We start from the raw sequence: 15,653 nt of genomic DNA, 5'->3' as shown, positions 1-15,653 counted from the left end.
ACTTCCGGTTTGGTACAGTGTTTTGGAAAGACATGGTACGTTGCCTTGAGACGCCGAATAGTTTTTAAAAAAATCTTCTTGCTATGTTACCGTTTTCGTTCTATGGCGATAAACATCAAAAGCGGAAATTGTTTATTTTAACCCCTTCCTATTTAAATAGGGGATTAATGGAAAAGATGGTGTCTATCCTTGGGACGCTGAATCAATTGCGGGAAACCTCATCTCAATATTTCTTACAATGGTTGCTCTGTGGAAACCAGTACTGAAACTGGAAGTAATATTAAATTTGAACCACTTTGAATAGTCATGGTTCGTTGTCTTAAGACGCTGAATCGTTAAAAAAAAAAAAAAAAAAAAAAAAAAAAAAAACCGCTTCTCCGTATCTGTTTCCGTTTTTGTTCAATGGCGATAAACGTTGAAACCGGAAATTACTAATAAGAACCACTTTCGGTTTGAATAGAGAGTTTGCCGGAGGAGATGGAACATATCCTTGGAAGGCTGAATCGGTTAAAGAAACAACGCATCTCGGTGTCTCTTAAAAGCTTTGCTCTAGTATCAGTCGACAGACAGACGGACGAACAAAGCTGTTCTATAAGACATACAACACTTTGCCTATGCATAGCATAGTTTGGAAGTCTAACATTGGTACATCTACGTATGTTGAAGTTATGCGTGAACATGCACACAATGAAGTAGATTAACTCTTTCGCTGCGAATTCGACTTTAGTCAACAACGTCTATTTTTGTTTATACTTCGCTGTGCTATTCGACTTTAGTCGCTCATTGTATGAGGAACATTTGGCAGTGATAATGCGATGCTACCAACTCGCAGCAACTTCTTTAAACTAAAGTAGTGAAATATAAATGATTACGAAAGCCTTGCTTCATTCTGTTGAAAGTATTTATGGATTTGACGCTAGCTAATTAAAGCAGAAAATCTGTCAATTTAAATAAAACTAAATAAAATAAACAATAAAAATAGAGTACCGGTAAATGCAGTGTGTATTATAATAATGATTTGGTAAAGCAATGAAGTATGATTTTTTCTCGCAATTTGTACTTAGAACTACTTGGTTAGTTAAGTAGAACGTCACTTGTAAACATACATATCTGACAATGCATCTGAAGGGGGGGGGGAATCCAGTAATATTAGAACCTAGAACGAAATTTTTCCACATGATTTCTAGAGAACGATGCATTACAGTGGAGGATCTAGGCCGGGGGGACCTAGGCCCCCCAGTTTTTTGGGTGACATAAATAATTTAAACTATTATGCATATATTTTTTGAATGTTTATAGTAATCTCTTCATATACCTATCATAGTCTGGGGTCTGACTTCCCCCCCCCCCAGTTTTTATCTTCTAAATCCGCGTCTGGTACATTGGCTCATTACAATGGAAAGGTCCATACATTGGTTGACTTGCCATTTTCCAGGCACTAGACTGACAAGAATAGGCTGAATAGTCCCTTGGGTTTTTAGTATGTGAACCATTTCAGCTCCATAATATAAACAAAGAAAATCAAAAGGTTGACTTATATGAGGAAAATGTATCACGGCATTCACATCAAATTACTAAAGATATCCTTTACTGTATGATTAGAAGGTAGTAAGATCGATTTCAAGTCTCTATAATAACCAGCAGCGCCTATATTAAACTTTGAGAACTAGGTCTTTGTCATTATGTCTAAGAACTGACATAATGCTCTGTTTCGAGCACCGAAGTTACAGTATATGATACTCAGACCCACCTAGAGGGATAGAACCCAGGTCGTCACAAAAGACAAAAAACATTTAATTATAAGAAAATCTTTCGAAAGTATAAGTGTGATTGTGTGGATCGAAAAAGAAAAAGATTCAGTCATCCTATTTTGATGATAGGCTCAACTTCTGTTTACGAAAGACCCAGTTGTTGAGAGAAAAAAATTTCATTATGGTGTTTTCGGGAAATTTTATTCCTACAGTTCCCTCTCATCGAACTATTTTTAAACTATTCTTCAAAAGGGGAACAACATTTGCTAAAAAAGGAAGTAACAAATCCTCTCATTATCAGCATTTTTCTGAGGATCAGATTATGGAATCTCCCTTATAAGGAGTTTCTTTTCTTTTTTTTTTATCGCTCACTTTAGTATGTTCCTGCCCTTATGTCAGGAAGTTGCAGAACCCAACGTTATGGAATAAAAGAGATTTTTCTGACGCAGCCCATACTTACTTCATCCAACTTTTCCATTGCTTACGCTTCTATCTTTACGACACTATACAACGACTCATCATAGTGACTAAAGCATGAACACAAATATAACACAACGTGTTGTTCTACGAGAATTATTTACTTAAGCTAACAGCATTTGCTATTTCGTTTTTGTAATGTGATTCTTTTTGGAACACATCCAATTTGCTGTTGTTTGGTATTTCGTCTCAATTGAATTTTCTTTCTTTCTTTTCTTTTCTTTTCTTTTCTTTTTTCTTTTTTCTTTTTCTTTTTGATTCTTTCTTAAAGCAGAGTAACTTAGAGAAAGAAGAAATAATGAGCATACATACACAGATACCAAAAAGTAAGTAGCCTTTATAGAGTAGACAGTTTGAAGGTTATTTGATTGACCACTTTCACAGGTCGTTGTCTGTCTGTCCTTGAAGAAACAGAATTTCTAAAACCTCGTCTCTAACTAAAGTAAAGTAAGTGGAGAATTCAGAAAAAAAAAGATACTCATATATATATCTAACTTACACACTTTTTAACCAGCTGAAATCAAATTAACATTCCACTCAAACAATGCGTTCTTTCTTCAAACTCACGTTTATTCGTCTCTTTTTTTCCACAGTCATTCCATTCCGTCCTTTACCAACTGAAAAAAGGTTTTTTTTTTTTTTTTTTTTTTTTTTTTTTTTAACATACCAAATCTTAATAGCACAAGAGCTTAATTTAAATGCAGTTTCTGAGTCTCGCTGCACTTGTGCGTTGAACAAGTAGTAAAAAGCTAAAGCTGTTTCAGTATGTGTCGTCTACATAATTACTTCAACAATAAATTCCTGAATGTATGGTGTGTGTCTTGTGTGTGTATTTTTAATGAAATAGCTTCAAAAATACACTGTATAAAGATAATTAAAGCTCATCCCCGTTTCACACCTCATTTTTTTTTTCATTCACATGTGTTATTTGTCCTCAATTATGGGGAGTGTTCTTTACTCATACATAATGTAGTGAAAAAATACTAATTTTTTTTCGTTATTGTTCGCATTTTAAAATATTGAAGTGACCATTGGTGGCGAAGTGGATGCCAGTAAGGCCATAAAGCCATGATGGAAGCCCGAGAAGAAGTAAGTTCCTTCTCCTGTAGATTTAGTACTGTTTGGCAATGTTTTGTCCAAGTATATTTCTGGGGAGTCAAATATTCTCGGAGAAGGCGAATTTCCAACCTTCCCTCCTCCTTCTTTCGAAGATAAGATAAACTAAATTTCGATATTACACTCTTATGCAGGGCACGTTCTTTAGAAATGCGGAGAATTGTTGACGGCCAGACGACGGTGTTGGAACTTCCATTGTTTAGCTGTTAAAATAGACCTATTCAAACTTTAATTTTCACGTCGTGTGTATATATTATGACAAACCAAATTCTTTATGTGGTGTTCCCTATGAGACTGCTAGCTTATTCAAATCGTAATACGGTAAATTTTATATTTTCAAAGCATCTTGAAGATAATGGTTAAAACCAGTAACTCCCTCTTGTATCTGTGACTGGAAGACACTCCTCCTTCCTTACCCCTAAAAAGAAAAATTTTCTTATGTCGTCACAAAAATTGTTGCGTAGCTTTTGCCCGTATGATTTTCTATATTCGTGCTTATTGCCCGAAAATCATGAGTCCCAGAGTCGAGTCCAACTCTAATGTTGAACTCCTTGACTTTATCTGAATCCTGAATCGTGAACAAAATTAACAAAATCAACCCCCTCCCGCAAAAATAAAAGAGAGAGAGAGAGAGAGAGAGAGAGAGAGAGCAAACTCGAAACAGGCTTTGAAATTGTTTCATGGCCTCTTGATCTGTTTTGTCCATTTCTTTGAAAGGTGAGTACTTTTGAAAACTAACTCCTAATTTGTTATCTGTTTCCAAATATACTATATTAAAGGAAGGGTTGGCATGCTAAGCATTAGTGGACATATAATTTCACTTTTGCCTTTCCATTCGTTTTCGTTCTTTCCTGGATGCAGAAGTTGTTTTATTATATTTCAGTTTCAATGCTTCTGTTCTACTGTTTATGCATAATACATGCTTCTATTGTTAATCTATATAATTTTAATTCATGATCTGTACAAATTCCAAGCCTGATGTAACAATAATATTCTCTGAAATTTGCTCATAACAATGAACAACTGAGATCAAAATGAATGAATTTGAGTCAAATTCTGACACTGGAAAGTTGCTCGATAGTTAAATCTGTAATATTTAATTACAGTTGTCTCTGTGTTACTAGCGAAGAAGGAAGAATATTTCCACTTTGAGTAACTACTGTATTGGCAATTTGTTATCGGAAAACTGTGAAAAAAATTCAATAATAAAATAATAATAATAATAATAATAATAATAATAATAATAATAATAATAATAATAATAATAATAATAATAATAATAATAATAATAATAATAATAATAATAATAATAATAATAATAATAATAAATTTACGTGCTGAGAATGACTGCGAGCAGAAATGACAGCATTTTGTCATATATTTCAATATTATTGTAACGCTATAATACAGAAGACAAGACAAATATAATAATTGGCTGTAACATGTATGAATAAAAAGTAAACTCTGACAATGTAGACTGTCAGTCAATTCCTAAAACATTGAGGCGTCTAAAAACTAAAAGTAAAGATAAAAACAACTATTGTTACATTATTAATTCAAAAATAGTCACGTAAGATATATAATTACTATAGCTTGTGAAAACCCTCGAGTTAGGTTTGCGATAAAATACCCTTGTATGATATCCATTTTTATATAGTATGAGTTACATCGGTTGTTAAGTATTTTTTCTACAAATGTAGAGTCAATCAATTTTCTCCTGTCAGCTAATGGTTTCAATTTAAAATATGTTTTCCAGTATTCAATTCAGACGTGTTAGAGCAATAATCAAGTCCTAACCTAAAACAAAGCATTCTAATAAAACATTTTTTGACCATTTCAATTTTGTTTACGAGAATCTCTGGTAGTGTATTCCAAATCACTGATTCACATTCTAGTTTTGATCTTATCAGCAATTTACATAAGAGTACACAAGTGTCTGCTTGACAAAATGGAGTACAGAACATTGATTTAAAATGCCTAATTATTTTCCTTGGTTCATTACCTACATTCTGCATATGATCACTAAAGCGTAATGGCTTGTCAAATATACCTAAATTCCTTATTGTATCAACTTTTTGTAATGTAGTACTTTGCACTTCGTATTGACTCATAGTATTGGGATTTGTTACTATAGGTTATACACTTGGTTTTTAAAGAATTGGTCAATGTATCATTCGGTGATATATTTATATATATATATCACTATTTGCTGTTTTTGCTCTATGACGATCCATGTTGAAATCGGAAATGATCCATTTCTACCACTTCCGGTATAAATAGATGAATAAGGGTGGAGATTTTGCCTATTCTTCGGGTGCTGAATCTATAACTAACTAACTAACTCTATGGCCTATGGAACCCGAAAGTTCAATGCCACTCGGGTCGTACTGCAACCCAGGGGCCACCAAGAAGTATTTCTAGGGGGCTCATGCACATGTATATATTGACCTCTCTCCAGTCCCGGATTTAGGTATGAGCTAAACAAGCTATAGCTTAGGGCCTCACTTGCTTGGGGGCCCAAAAATCATTAAGAAAAAAACTGTAATGTAATTTCCAAATAACAAGAAAAAGCAAATAAGATAAAAAGCACATACAACAATGGTGTGTTGTATTGCTATGTCTAGGCTTTTGTGAACCAAGTAATAGGGCTCTATTTCTCACCCCCACTTGTAATGAGGCCGCTGTTGTCCAGCCCCGCTTATAATGGAGCCTCCGTTTCCGAGCTCTACTTGTTGGGTCCCTGTTTCCATTTAGATATCCATTAGGTCCATAAATTACCATATAGCATATATTTAAACCTAAAAAACGGCGACATTTTGTCACTGAAAAAGAAAGCTTGACGTATAAAGGGCCCCTTTCAATAGCTTAGGACTCCATCAAACCTAAACCCGACACTGCCTCTCTCCCAACATATACGTACTGCGTACTAGCTGCACGCACAACTCAAAGCATCGCACAAGCCAAGAGCATGGACCCACAAAGGACTTATCTTCACATTGAACCACACAGTCAGTAGGTAAATTCTTTTAAAGTAAGGTACGAATGAGTGAGTTTTATTTATTTCCTTTAAGCATTTTTGGCGGAACTGAAAGAAAACTGACTTAAATTTGCATCTGCACAAGGTCCTTATGATGCCCTTAACACGCGTTTTAAAATGCATAATTTAAAAAAGCTAGTTACCTGCAACATAGCGATTGCTTCTGTGATTTTTCTGTAAAAATATGAATATATTCCTATTTTTCAGAAAAAGTAAGAGTTGAGTGTTCATTTTTTGCTTCAGGACTCCGTGACCAAGAGGGCCCCAAAAGTTTTAAAAATTACTGACATTTTCACCATAAAAGTTTAAAAAACATGACAGGAGTCGTTCCTATATAATTCATGAGATCTTTTGAACATGTTGAGAGAGGGCCCATTATAGAAGTTTTTTTTTTGATGAGCTCCCTTGTATTTTTCCGCTTCAGAGCTCCCAGTGGTCTTAATCTGCCCCTATATATATATTTTCTATATGGAAAGCAATTGTGCTGTAAAAAGTAAGTTATTATTTAGTTTCAAGTTATGGCAACATTTGAGATTTCAATTTAGCTAAATAATTCATTATTAGCAAAATTATAAAGCAGAGTGAGACATCAGGAACCTTTCAAGGGTTGAGTTGCGAAAAATGTGAAAGGCTGTTTTCGCAACATCATGGGCTAGCAATGCTGATCTGGAGTTACCTGACTGTATTGCCAGTACTCGACGTGTTATCATCCTCCGTTCCGTTACTCGCGTATACGAGGAGTGCGTGACGTGTGCTTTTTTGTACATATAGGTCTACCGCCACTTATGATACAAGACGGAGGGCCCACTAAAAAATTCATCGCCTAAGGCCCACCGGGTAATTTCACGATTTCCCACCTGGCCAGTACAGCCATTTCACATAAGCTCTGCACTGACTTCTATATCCTTAGCCAACCGGATAAAGTTTCTACTCTGTACTCCTATTTCTGCGAGATCCATCTTAATATTGTCCTTCCATCTGCGCCTAGGTCTTCCTAATCGTCATTTTCCGATTGGTTTTCCAGTTAAGACTTTGAAAGCGTTTCTAATTTCTTCCATCCTAGCTACATGACCTGCCCACCTAAGCCTTCTAGACTTGATGACCCTAACAATGTTGGGTAAACCGTATAAATTATGTGGTTCCTCGTTTTGAAGTTTCCGCCATTCCCCATTCCCGTTCCTCTTGGGTCCGAATATTCATCTCAGGATCTTGTTCTCAAATACTTTCAATCTATGTTCTTCTTTCCGAGTAAGCGACCATGTTTCGCTTAGGGATGGGCAAAACTGGTTTTTATAAAAACCGAAAACCGGTTTCTATATAAAAACCGAAAACCGAAAAACCGGCATTTCGGTTTTCTCCAAAACCGGTTCGGTTTTCACCGAAACTGGTTTCGGTGAAAACTTTTCGAAAACACATAAAACTATTTCTGTGGAAATGGATTCGGTTTCCGGAGAACAACGAAACACCATTCTGGTCAGAAATAGAACAAATTTTGAAAAAAAAAAAAACGGAATCGGTTTTGAAGAAAACCGAAACCAGATCAGGTGAAAAACCGAACCGGTTGTGAAAAAACCGATAGCCGGTTTCGGAGAAAACCGAACCGGTTTTGAAGAAAACCGAAGCTGGTTTCGGTGAAAAACCGAAAACCGATAAACCGGTTTTTGTGCCCACCACTAGTTTCGCTATCATACAGAACAACGGGCATGATTATCGTTTTATATACAGTATAAGCTTTAAATTTCTCGACAGAGTTCGCGACGAGAGATTTTGAACTGAACAATGACACGAATTCCCTACCTTCAGTCGACATTTAATTTCTTCGTGAATATGGTTTTCGTCTGTTAATATTAATCCTATATATTTATATAAGAAAAAAATCTCGACATGCATCTGTTTTCATTTTCTCTCAGTGGAAATTACCACTTCCGGTTTTAGTTGTAGAAGAGAACTGATACCCATTGAAAGACTGTGGACATAACTGTTGGAAGTCTAATGATTAAAAAAAAAAAAAAAAAAAGTATAATAAAGTCCACACGACAAAATGGCTGCACATGCTAGTGAGAAATACTGATACGAAATTTAGATTACTAATGGACTTCTACGTCAGCAAAGTATTTTTTTTTTTTTTAATGGTTGGGAAAGTCAAGATCAAGGGCATACCGTAATGAGAAAAATGTTGCCCAAGGTCAAGATTTCATTAGGATCTTCGTGGTGGTTATTTTTTAAAATTATTATTTCTTTTCTTTTCTTATTTAAAAAAATAATAATGCAAAAACATATTTTGATAGGACACGACTGGAGTATTCTTTTGTATGTTTGTATTGGATCTGTTGATGCGTTACTTTCACTAGTACAATACACATAGGTTATTGCTTTGCCCTCTTTTGTTGCTGCAAACACATTGTATAAACATGTTTCTTCTTCTTCTTCTTTTTCAGGATATATAACATTATACAGTGATGACCTGTATTCGGTTGTTATTGTAAATCATATGAGAAAAGGATAATCAGCGACTTTGACAAAGGAGATCGAGGTTAGCGAGGGAAGGGGAAATGACTTTCGCAATCTTGCACAAATACCGGAAACTTACATATTAACAGCTTGTGTATGTGTGTGAACTATTTTTGCCTACAATCAACATTCTTGGAATTAATTTATATATATTAGAAAAAGGACGAATACAATCACAATGTTATATGTATGGTTACGAACATCAGCATATTTTCACTTTTTCCTTTTTGGTGCATTATGGGATTCCTTCATTCCCCCCACTCCAAACTGTTTCTGCCTCCTACTAACCCCTTCTTCTGTGACAGGAAGAAAGTTCTGAGAAAAATGTCGCACCTTCTTCTTCTTTTGTTCCTCTTGACCTTGACAAATGATCCTCTTTTGTTCATTCATCGTCATCGATTATTATTATTATTATTATTATTATTATTATTATTATTATTATTATTATTATTATTATTATTATTATTATTATTATTATTATTATTATTATTATCGTAATACAACGCAGCCTATTGTGAAAGTTAAACAACATTACTTCCAAAACTCAATGCTATGAAATAAGGTTTAAAAAGTGCCAATAAAATTACAGTAGACTCACGACTATCCGACCTAATGTGGAAGAAGGGCAGAGCGGATAACAAAAAAAGCCAAATAAGCTGGAATTCTATAATTACTTCTTGGCTCACCCGTTAAAAGTACATTTAAAAAAAATACTAGAACCTGCTTTTAATTTTCTTACCTCTTAGTACAGGCCAATACTTTACAAAGTTTCGTTATATACTGCATTGTATGTTTAAACAATATACTACAGAAAAAGAAAGTCGTAGTAAGGTAACTGCAGGCATATACGCCAGTGCAGCCAAATACGCCAAGTTTTCAGTGCTGGGACGTTTCCGACGAAATCCGCTAAAATGCTCCCCCAATATGTGCCACGGTCTTGGACAAGTCCGATTTGACGAATAATCCGGGAGACAGTGCTGAGACCGCCACGGCTGTGTAGTGTTGTTTGCCTTGGGAAAGTTCCGTGGAAGAACGTTATTATCTCAATAGAGGTAAAAATCCGTTATTAGTGCTGTGATATCTCAGAACATTGCCAATTATTTACAGCAATGTACGCCTTATTTCGTGTCTGTCTAGAACCACTTTGTTTTGTAAGTGTAATTTAAGTATTTGTGATTCTATGACTACTAAATCGATACCAAGCAGCGAAATATGCCATAGCTTGTGCAGGACTGACTGCAGAAAACAAAGATGTTTTCATTTGCCTAATATATTCCATGTAATATCGGTGTAATCTTTTCTAAGTCTCAGTACAGCGACACTATTTGTCTTCTTATGCACTAATACTTTTCAGGTTGGAACTTCATTTCAACTTTGGAGATTATCGTTTTTACATTTTATCTATTTATCCTCATCTAGCACTTTGGTTATTCTATTTTTTTGTTTCAGACATGTTGTGTAGTAGGGCCTAATATTTGAGTTCGTATAGTACAGAAGATTAAGCAGTTGCAAGATTTATTACAGATTTCTAGTAGTATCCTAGACTAGGCATAATTGCATGCACGTGTTGGTAAATACGCCATTTTGTAACACTTTTTTCTTTTCCTTGAGTACAAAATAGAAGTGAGTCACATCATTGCCACATTTTTTTTTCTACAAGCGGAAAAGGCTATTCTGTAACGCACATGTTTTGTTCTTTGTGTTTAATGAAAATTAAGGCCATAAAAAATACATCAACCTTAACATGGCGTATTTATCTGCACCTACCTTATCAAAAGATAGCACACAATTTAAATTTTGTAATGTCTAGCTGAACTGTAGGAAACTAAATTATGTACACTGTACGTTGATATAATTTTAAAATAAATAAATCATTAACGTAAAACATAGTCGTAATTCTTAAATAAATGATTAAATATTATTCCATTGTTCATTGATAAAGTAGGAGTGGAGAAAACCTGTTTTCATTGTTTCAGAAACGAAAACTAATTTGTAGGAAAAAAGAAACAAGGAAACCGATATTTCAGTTTTCCACCAAAACCGGTTTTTTGATAGAAGATCGAACCAGTTTTGTCAGAAAACCGAACTGGTTTTCAAAAACTTATCAAAAACTGGTTTGGAACCGGGATATCGTGTTTTTTCGTGTTTTTTTTTTTTTTTTTAAGTATCTACCACCATTAAAAAGGTAGACCTGAAAAGTCAAAACTTTTATTTTCTAGTTTCTGAATTGGTAAATAACTGTTTTTTCTTGGGTAAAGTCACGTTTTTATGAAGACGTTACAAGTCAAGTAGATCATTGAAAAATTGTTCCTAATTTTATTTCGAAGTTTTTTTCTTTTTCTTTTCTTTTTTTTCTTTTTTTTCTTTTTCTTTTTTTTTTTTTTAACTAGGCCGGACAGTCGAAAGTTTATTGTATTATTTAATAAATTTGTATGCATTTTAGTATATTTCACTTTCTTCCTACGCACCCACCCTTAGATTCTTTTTCGATGTTGCTACATATATTACGTTCTGAATTTGTTATGTAGAATCCTAGCTGTTGTGTTTTATGTAATGTTATTGGTTGAAGAATGTGTTGCAGGCGAGGGGAGGAGATATGGAAGATATGAGTGGTTTTCTACGTTACTTTACAAGGTTGCCAGAATATGTATGAGTAGTAAAAAGTCTGTAGACATAGTACATTTCTAGTTTTGGTTTGTTATTATTATATTCAATTATTTAAATGATTGCTGTGGTTTAAAAAGGAAAATGGAAACGCCAAAAAATGCCACAGAAAAGTTATAAGGCTTACAGTGCATTGAAATTCTGTAGCACAGAAAAATCCTGAATTTGTAGATTATTAATATTAATTACTTTTTAAAGTTTTAAGTCTTTTTCACATAGCTAAGACCAGGTCCGTAGCCAGAGCACTTAGACAAGGGAGCTGAGATCATTTTTTGGGGGGGAAGGCTGACTTGGAATGAAATGAAAATGAAATTTTTGAGTTTTACATCCCACAATTATGCCGGTTAGGCTAAAGGAGACGGTGATGATGAGTAATGAATAAAATGGTGGAATCAAGAAAGTGGGAGGAAACGGGAGAACCCGAGAAAACCCACGCACACGGTGTTTGTCCTGTTATCGTCTTTAACAAATCTGAACTAAGATTTGAAAAGAGTACTAATTAACTTGCAGAAGATGTGGACAGGATTGAGTAATTACACGTAACTTAAAAAAGAGTTTTCTACGAGGATCACTACGAAAGTTTTGAGATGTGAAATAACTTACATACTTAAAATCAATTTAACACTTACATTTTCTCAAAGTATTCACCATTACACTGTACACACTATTGCATCCTCGAAAAGCACTTTTGGAAGCAGTGTTGCCAGTCTTCTTCTTCAAGTGTTGAAAGTTCATTCTCGTAAGCCACTACAGCTTCTTCGGGGCTGCAAAATCTCTTCCCATGCATGCGATCTTTGATCCTGGGGAACAGAAAAAAATCACACGCGGCCAGGTCAGGGCTATACGGAGGATGAGTCATAAGTTTGACCTCCATAGATTCTAAAAACTGAATTGTGATGTTGGCCGTGTGTGCGGACGCGTTTTTATGATGAAGCAGGATCCCACGCAATCCAGTTCTTGGACGCCGTTCCCGAAGCTTCTGGAACACTTTTGTTAGGCAAATAGTGGTGTAACACTAAGCAGTAACAGTCCTTTGTTCTTAAAGTGGAACAGTTGCAACATGGTCAGATTTGGAAAAGAAAGTTGCGACCATCTTCTTCCTCCACACTTCGCGGTCGCTTCACTTTCGTGGGTGGATTTTCGTCTGGAAAGATCTAAACTGTAGACTGGCATTTATTTTCAGGGTCAAATTGATAGATCCAAATCTCACCACCAGTAACAATGTCAGAGACGCGTCGAGAATTGCCTCCATCAAATCTTGCAAGCATTTCTTCACACCATTCCACACGCATGCGCTTCTGCTGTTCAGTCAAAGTTTGAGGCACCCAACGAGATGAAACCTTCCTGAACCGAAGATGATCATGAAGAATTTTTGTTACTGCTGGCGATCGAATGCTCACTGTAAATTTAATGTCCTTGAAAGTTGTTCGAGGATTTTCTCGAATCATTTGTTCCACAGCGGCAATGTTTTCATCTGACACAGCTCTTGCCGGACGTCCAGCACTCTCTTCATCTTTAAGCGATGTTCGACCTCTTCTGAATTCACCAAACCACCGAAAAATTGTAGCACGGGAAGGAGCAAGGTCCCCAAATGCCCCCTGCAAACGATCAGGGCTTTGTGTCTCGTTCACACCACTTTTGAAATCGTAAAGGATCATTGCCCGAAAATGTTCCCTTTCGAGCTCCATTCTAGACAGCCGAATACTGCTCACATCAACAAACAAGTGAAGGCGATACTGCCACGCCGATAAGCGAGGCGAGTTGAAACTTGCTTCGCTTCTTCGCTCTGGATACCACTACCGAACGCAATTCTTAGAATTCAAATACTGTGCCACAACAATGCGTATCTCAAAACTTTCGTAGTGAACCTCGTATTATACCTAGGTATATATGTGACGCTTAAAAAATACATCGAGTCTGTAAAAACCTCGAGTCCACAAATTAAAATAAAACTTTTCCGCTATAGTTACCGTTTGGTTTTGCACGAAGTAAAAGGCTTTTAAATTTCCTCCTTAATTTGCATGTGCTCTTGCTGGATTTTACAGTTTTATAAATTTTCATATCGACTTTGTAAAGTAGCCTTGCCTGTATAAATAACAATGATATGCGCGCATGATTATGTTTAGAAAAACATTTAATCATATTTTCTGTTTTAAATTATCTATGGTTGACAAAGTTTTAAGTCAGAAAAGCCAAGGTGAAATGAGAGACAATTGTGCAATGCAACAACAGTGCTTACTTTTGATATACCTAGTCTAGCCATAAATATTGTCACAAACTTTTGGCTTTGACTGTAGAACCTGTTGTGCAGGTGGCAAGGTACAATTTAGCTCAAGGTCAGCCCTGGCCAGTGTGTGTCGAACAGGGAAAGAGAACGGGTGGATCTGCTTCGCTTAAGCATGGAATGGAGTGAGTACAAAAATAGAGTTGCAGTGTTTGCCTTGCATAAGGGTGGAAATTCACCAAGTGAGATTTTCAAACTGCTGAAACTTCTGAAAATCAGCAAAAGATTTATTTACCGCACAATCCAGCGGTTTACTGAGACCGGCAGTGTACGTGGCTGGCAAAGGGATGGTCATCCTCGCAGTGTGAGAAAAGTGGCAGCTGTTAAAGCAGTGGCTGCTCGTGTGCAGCGAAATCCACTCCGGAAGCAGAAGATCATGGCACGGGAGCTCAACATGGCCCCAAGATCAATGTCCAGGTTACTTTCTGAAGACCTGAAGGTTAGAGCTTATCGGTGGAGCACGGAGCATTTCTTGACACCACAGCTGAAGCAGCAGAGGAAACTGAAGCAAGACAGCTCCTACAGCGGTACACCAACAATGGACATCGGCAAATCCTCTTTGCCGACGAGAAAATCTTTACCATTGAAGAGAGCTTTAACCGCCAAAATGATAGGATATATGCAGCAAGCTCTCGAGAAGGTCGTGGGAGAGTTCCTAAGGTTCAGAGAGGTCATCACCCCTCCTCAGTCATGGTTTGGTGGGGGGTGAGCTATGAAGGCCACACCAGACTTCACTTTTGTGAGCAAGGTATAAAAACAAGTGCCAGGGTATATTTAGAAACTGTTCTGGAGCCTATTGTGAAGGACTTGAGTGAAAAAAATGTTTAACAATGATCACTGGACCTTGCAGCAGAATTCTGCGCCAGCTTATAAGGCAAGGATGACACAACAGTGGTTGGATGTCAATGTATCAAATTTCATCTCCAGTGCTGAGTGGCCTTCTGGTAGCCCCGATTTAAACCCTCTGGACTACAAACTGTGAGTAGTATTAGAAGACATGGTCCGCAAGAAAAGACCCTTCACTTAAAAGTTTGAAGCGTTCCTTGGTGGCAGTAGTGGCGGATTTTCCAATTGATACTGTCCGTACTGCAATAGATGACTGGCCCAAGACACTCAAAGCCTGTGTGCGTGCCAATGGTGGACATTTTGAAGTTTGATAGGTGCCAATTGTAACGAACATATGTGGTTATAACATATTAAAAGCAGATTGAAAAATCTCAAACCGTATTTCATATATTCACAAAAAAGTGTGTGACAGAATTTATGGCTAGACTAGGTACTGTACGCGCTTTCACAGTCACCGCGTCTGACGGCATTCTGAACTCACAAATTACCCATTCCACTTCATACTTGCTGTCGGTCGTCTCCCTTAGCCTAAAGGGCATAACCGTGGGACGTTAAACATTTCATTTTCATTTCACTTGCTGTCGGCTGTCCTGTCGGTTTCAATTTTCAATGCTTTGTCCGCTTCACAGTCTGCAACCGAAAATAAGAAATAATATTTAGGGATGGGCAAAACCGGTTTCTATAAAAACCGAAACCCGAAAAACCGACATTTCGGTTTTCTACAAAACCGGTTCGGTTTTCACCGAAACTGGTTTCGGTGAAAACTTTTCGAAAAAACACAAAACTATTTCTGTGGAAATGGATTCGGTTTCCGGAGAACAACGAAACACCATTCTGGTCAGAAATAGAACAAATTTTGGAAAAAAACCGGAATCGGTTTTGAAGAAAACCGAAACCGGACCAGGTAAAAAAACGAACCGGTTTTGGAGAAAACCGATAACCGGTTTCGGTGAAAATCGAACCGGTT

The 15,653-nt window shown here is 36.5% G+C and overlaps 1 protein-coding gene and 1 long non-coding RNA gene across 3 annotated transcripts in view; one reads left to right on the top strand and one right to left on the bottom strand.

The window, feature by feature from the left end:
- The window catches only part of LOC145694929 (uncharacterized), a 160,933-nt gene extending 150,291 nt beyond the window's left edge, over window positions 1-10,642 (top strand). The window contains exon 2 of the mRNA XM_081771704.1: window positions 10,342-10,642. Coding sequence (XP_081627830.1) covers window positions 10,342-10,354 — 13 coding nt within the window. The 3' untranslated portion in view covers window positions 10,355-10,642. The remainder of the gene's footprint in view (window positions 1-10,341) is intronic.
- LOC145694930 (uncharacterized) overlaps window positions 1-15,653 on the bottom strand; it is a 230,717-nt gene that overhangs the window by 36,810 nt on the left and 178,254 nt on the right. The gene's annotated exons all lie outside the window — the stretch shown is intronic.

The sequence above is a fragment of the Thermobia domestica genome, chromosome 9 (genome assembly GCF_964235325.1).
Source record: "Thermobia domestica chromosome 9, izTheDome1.hap1.1, whole genome shotgun sequence".
NCBI classification, from domain to species: Eukaryota; Metazoa; Arthropoda; class Insecta; order Zygentoma; family Lepismatidae; genus Thermobia; species Thermobia domestica.
This window is presented reverse-complemented; position numbering and strand designations above follow the sequence as displayed.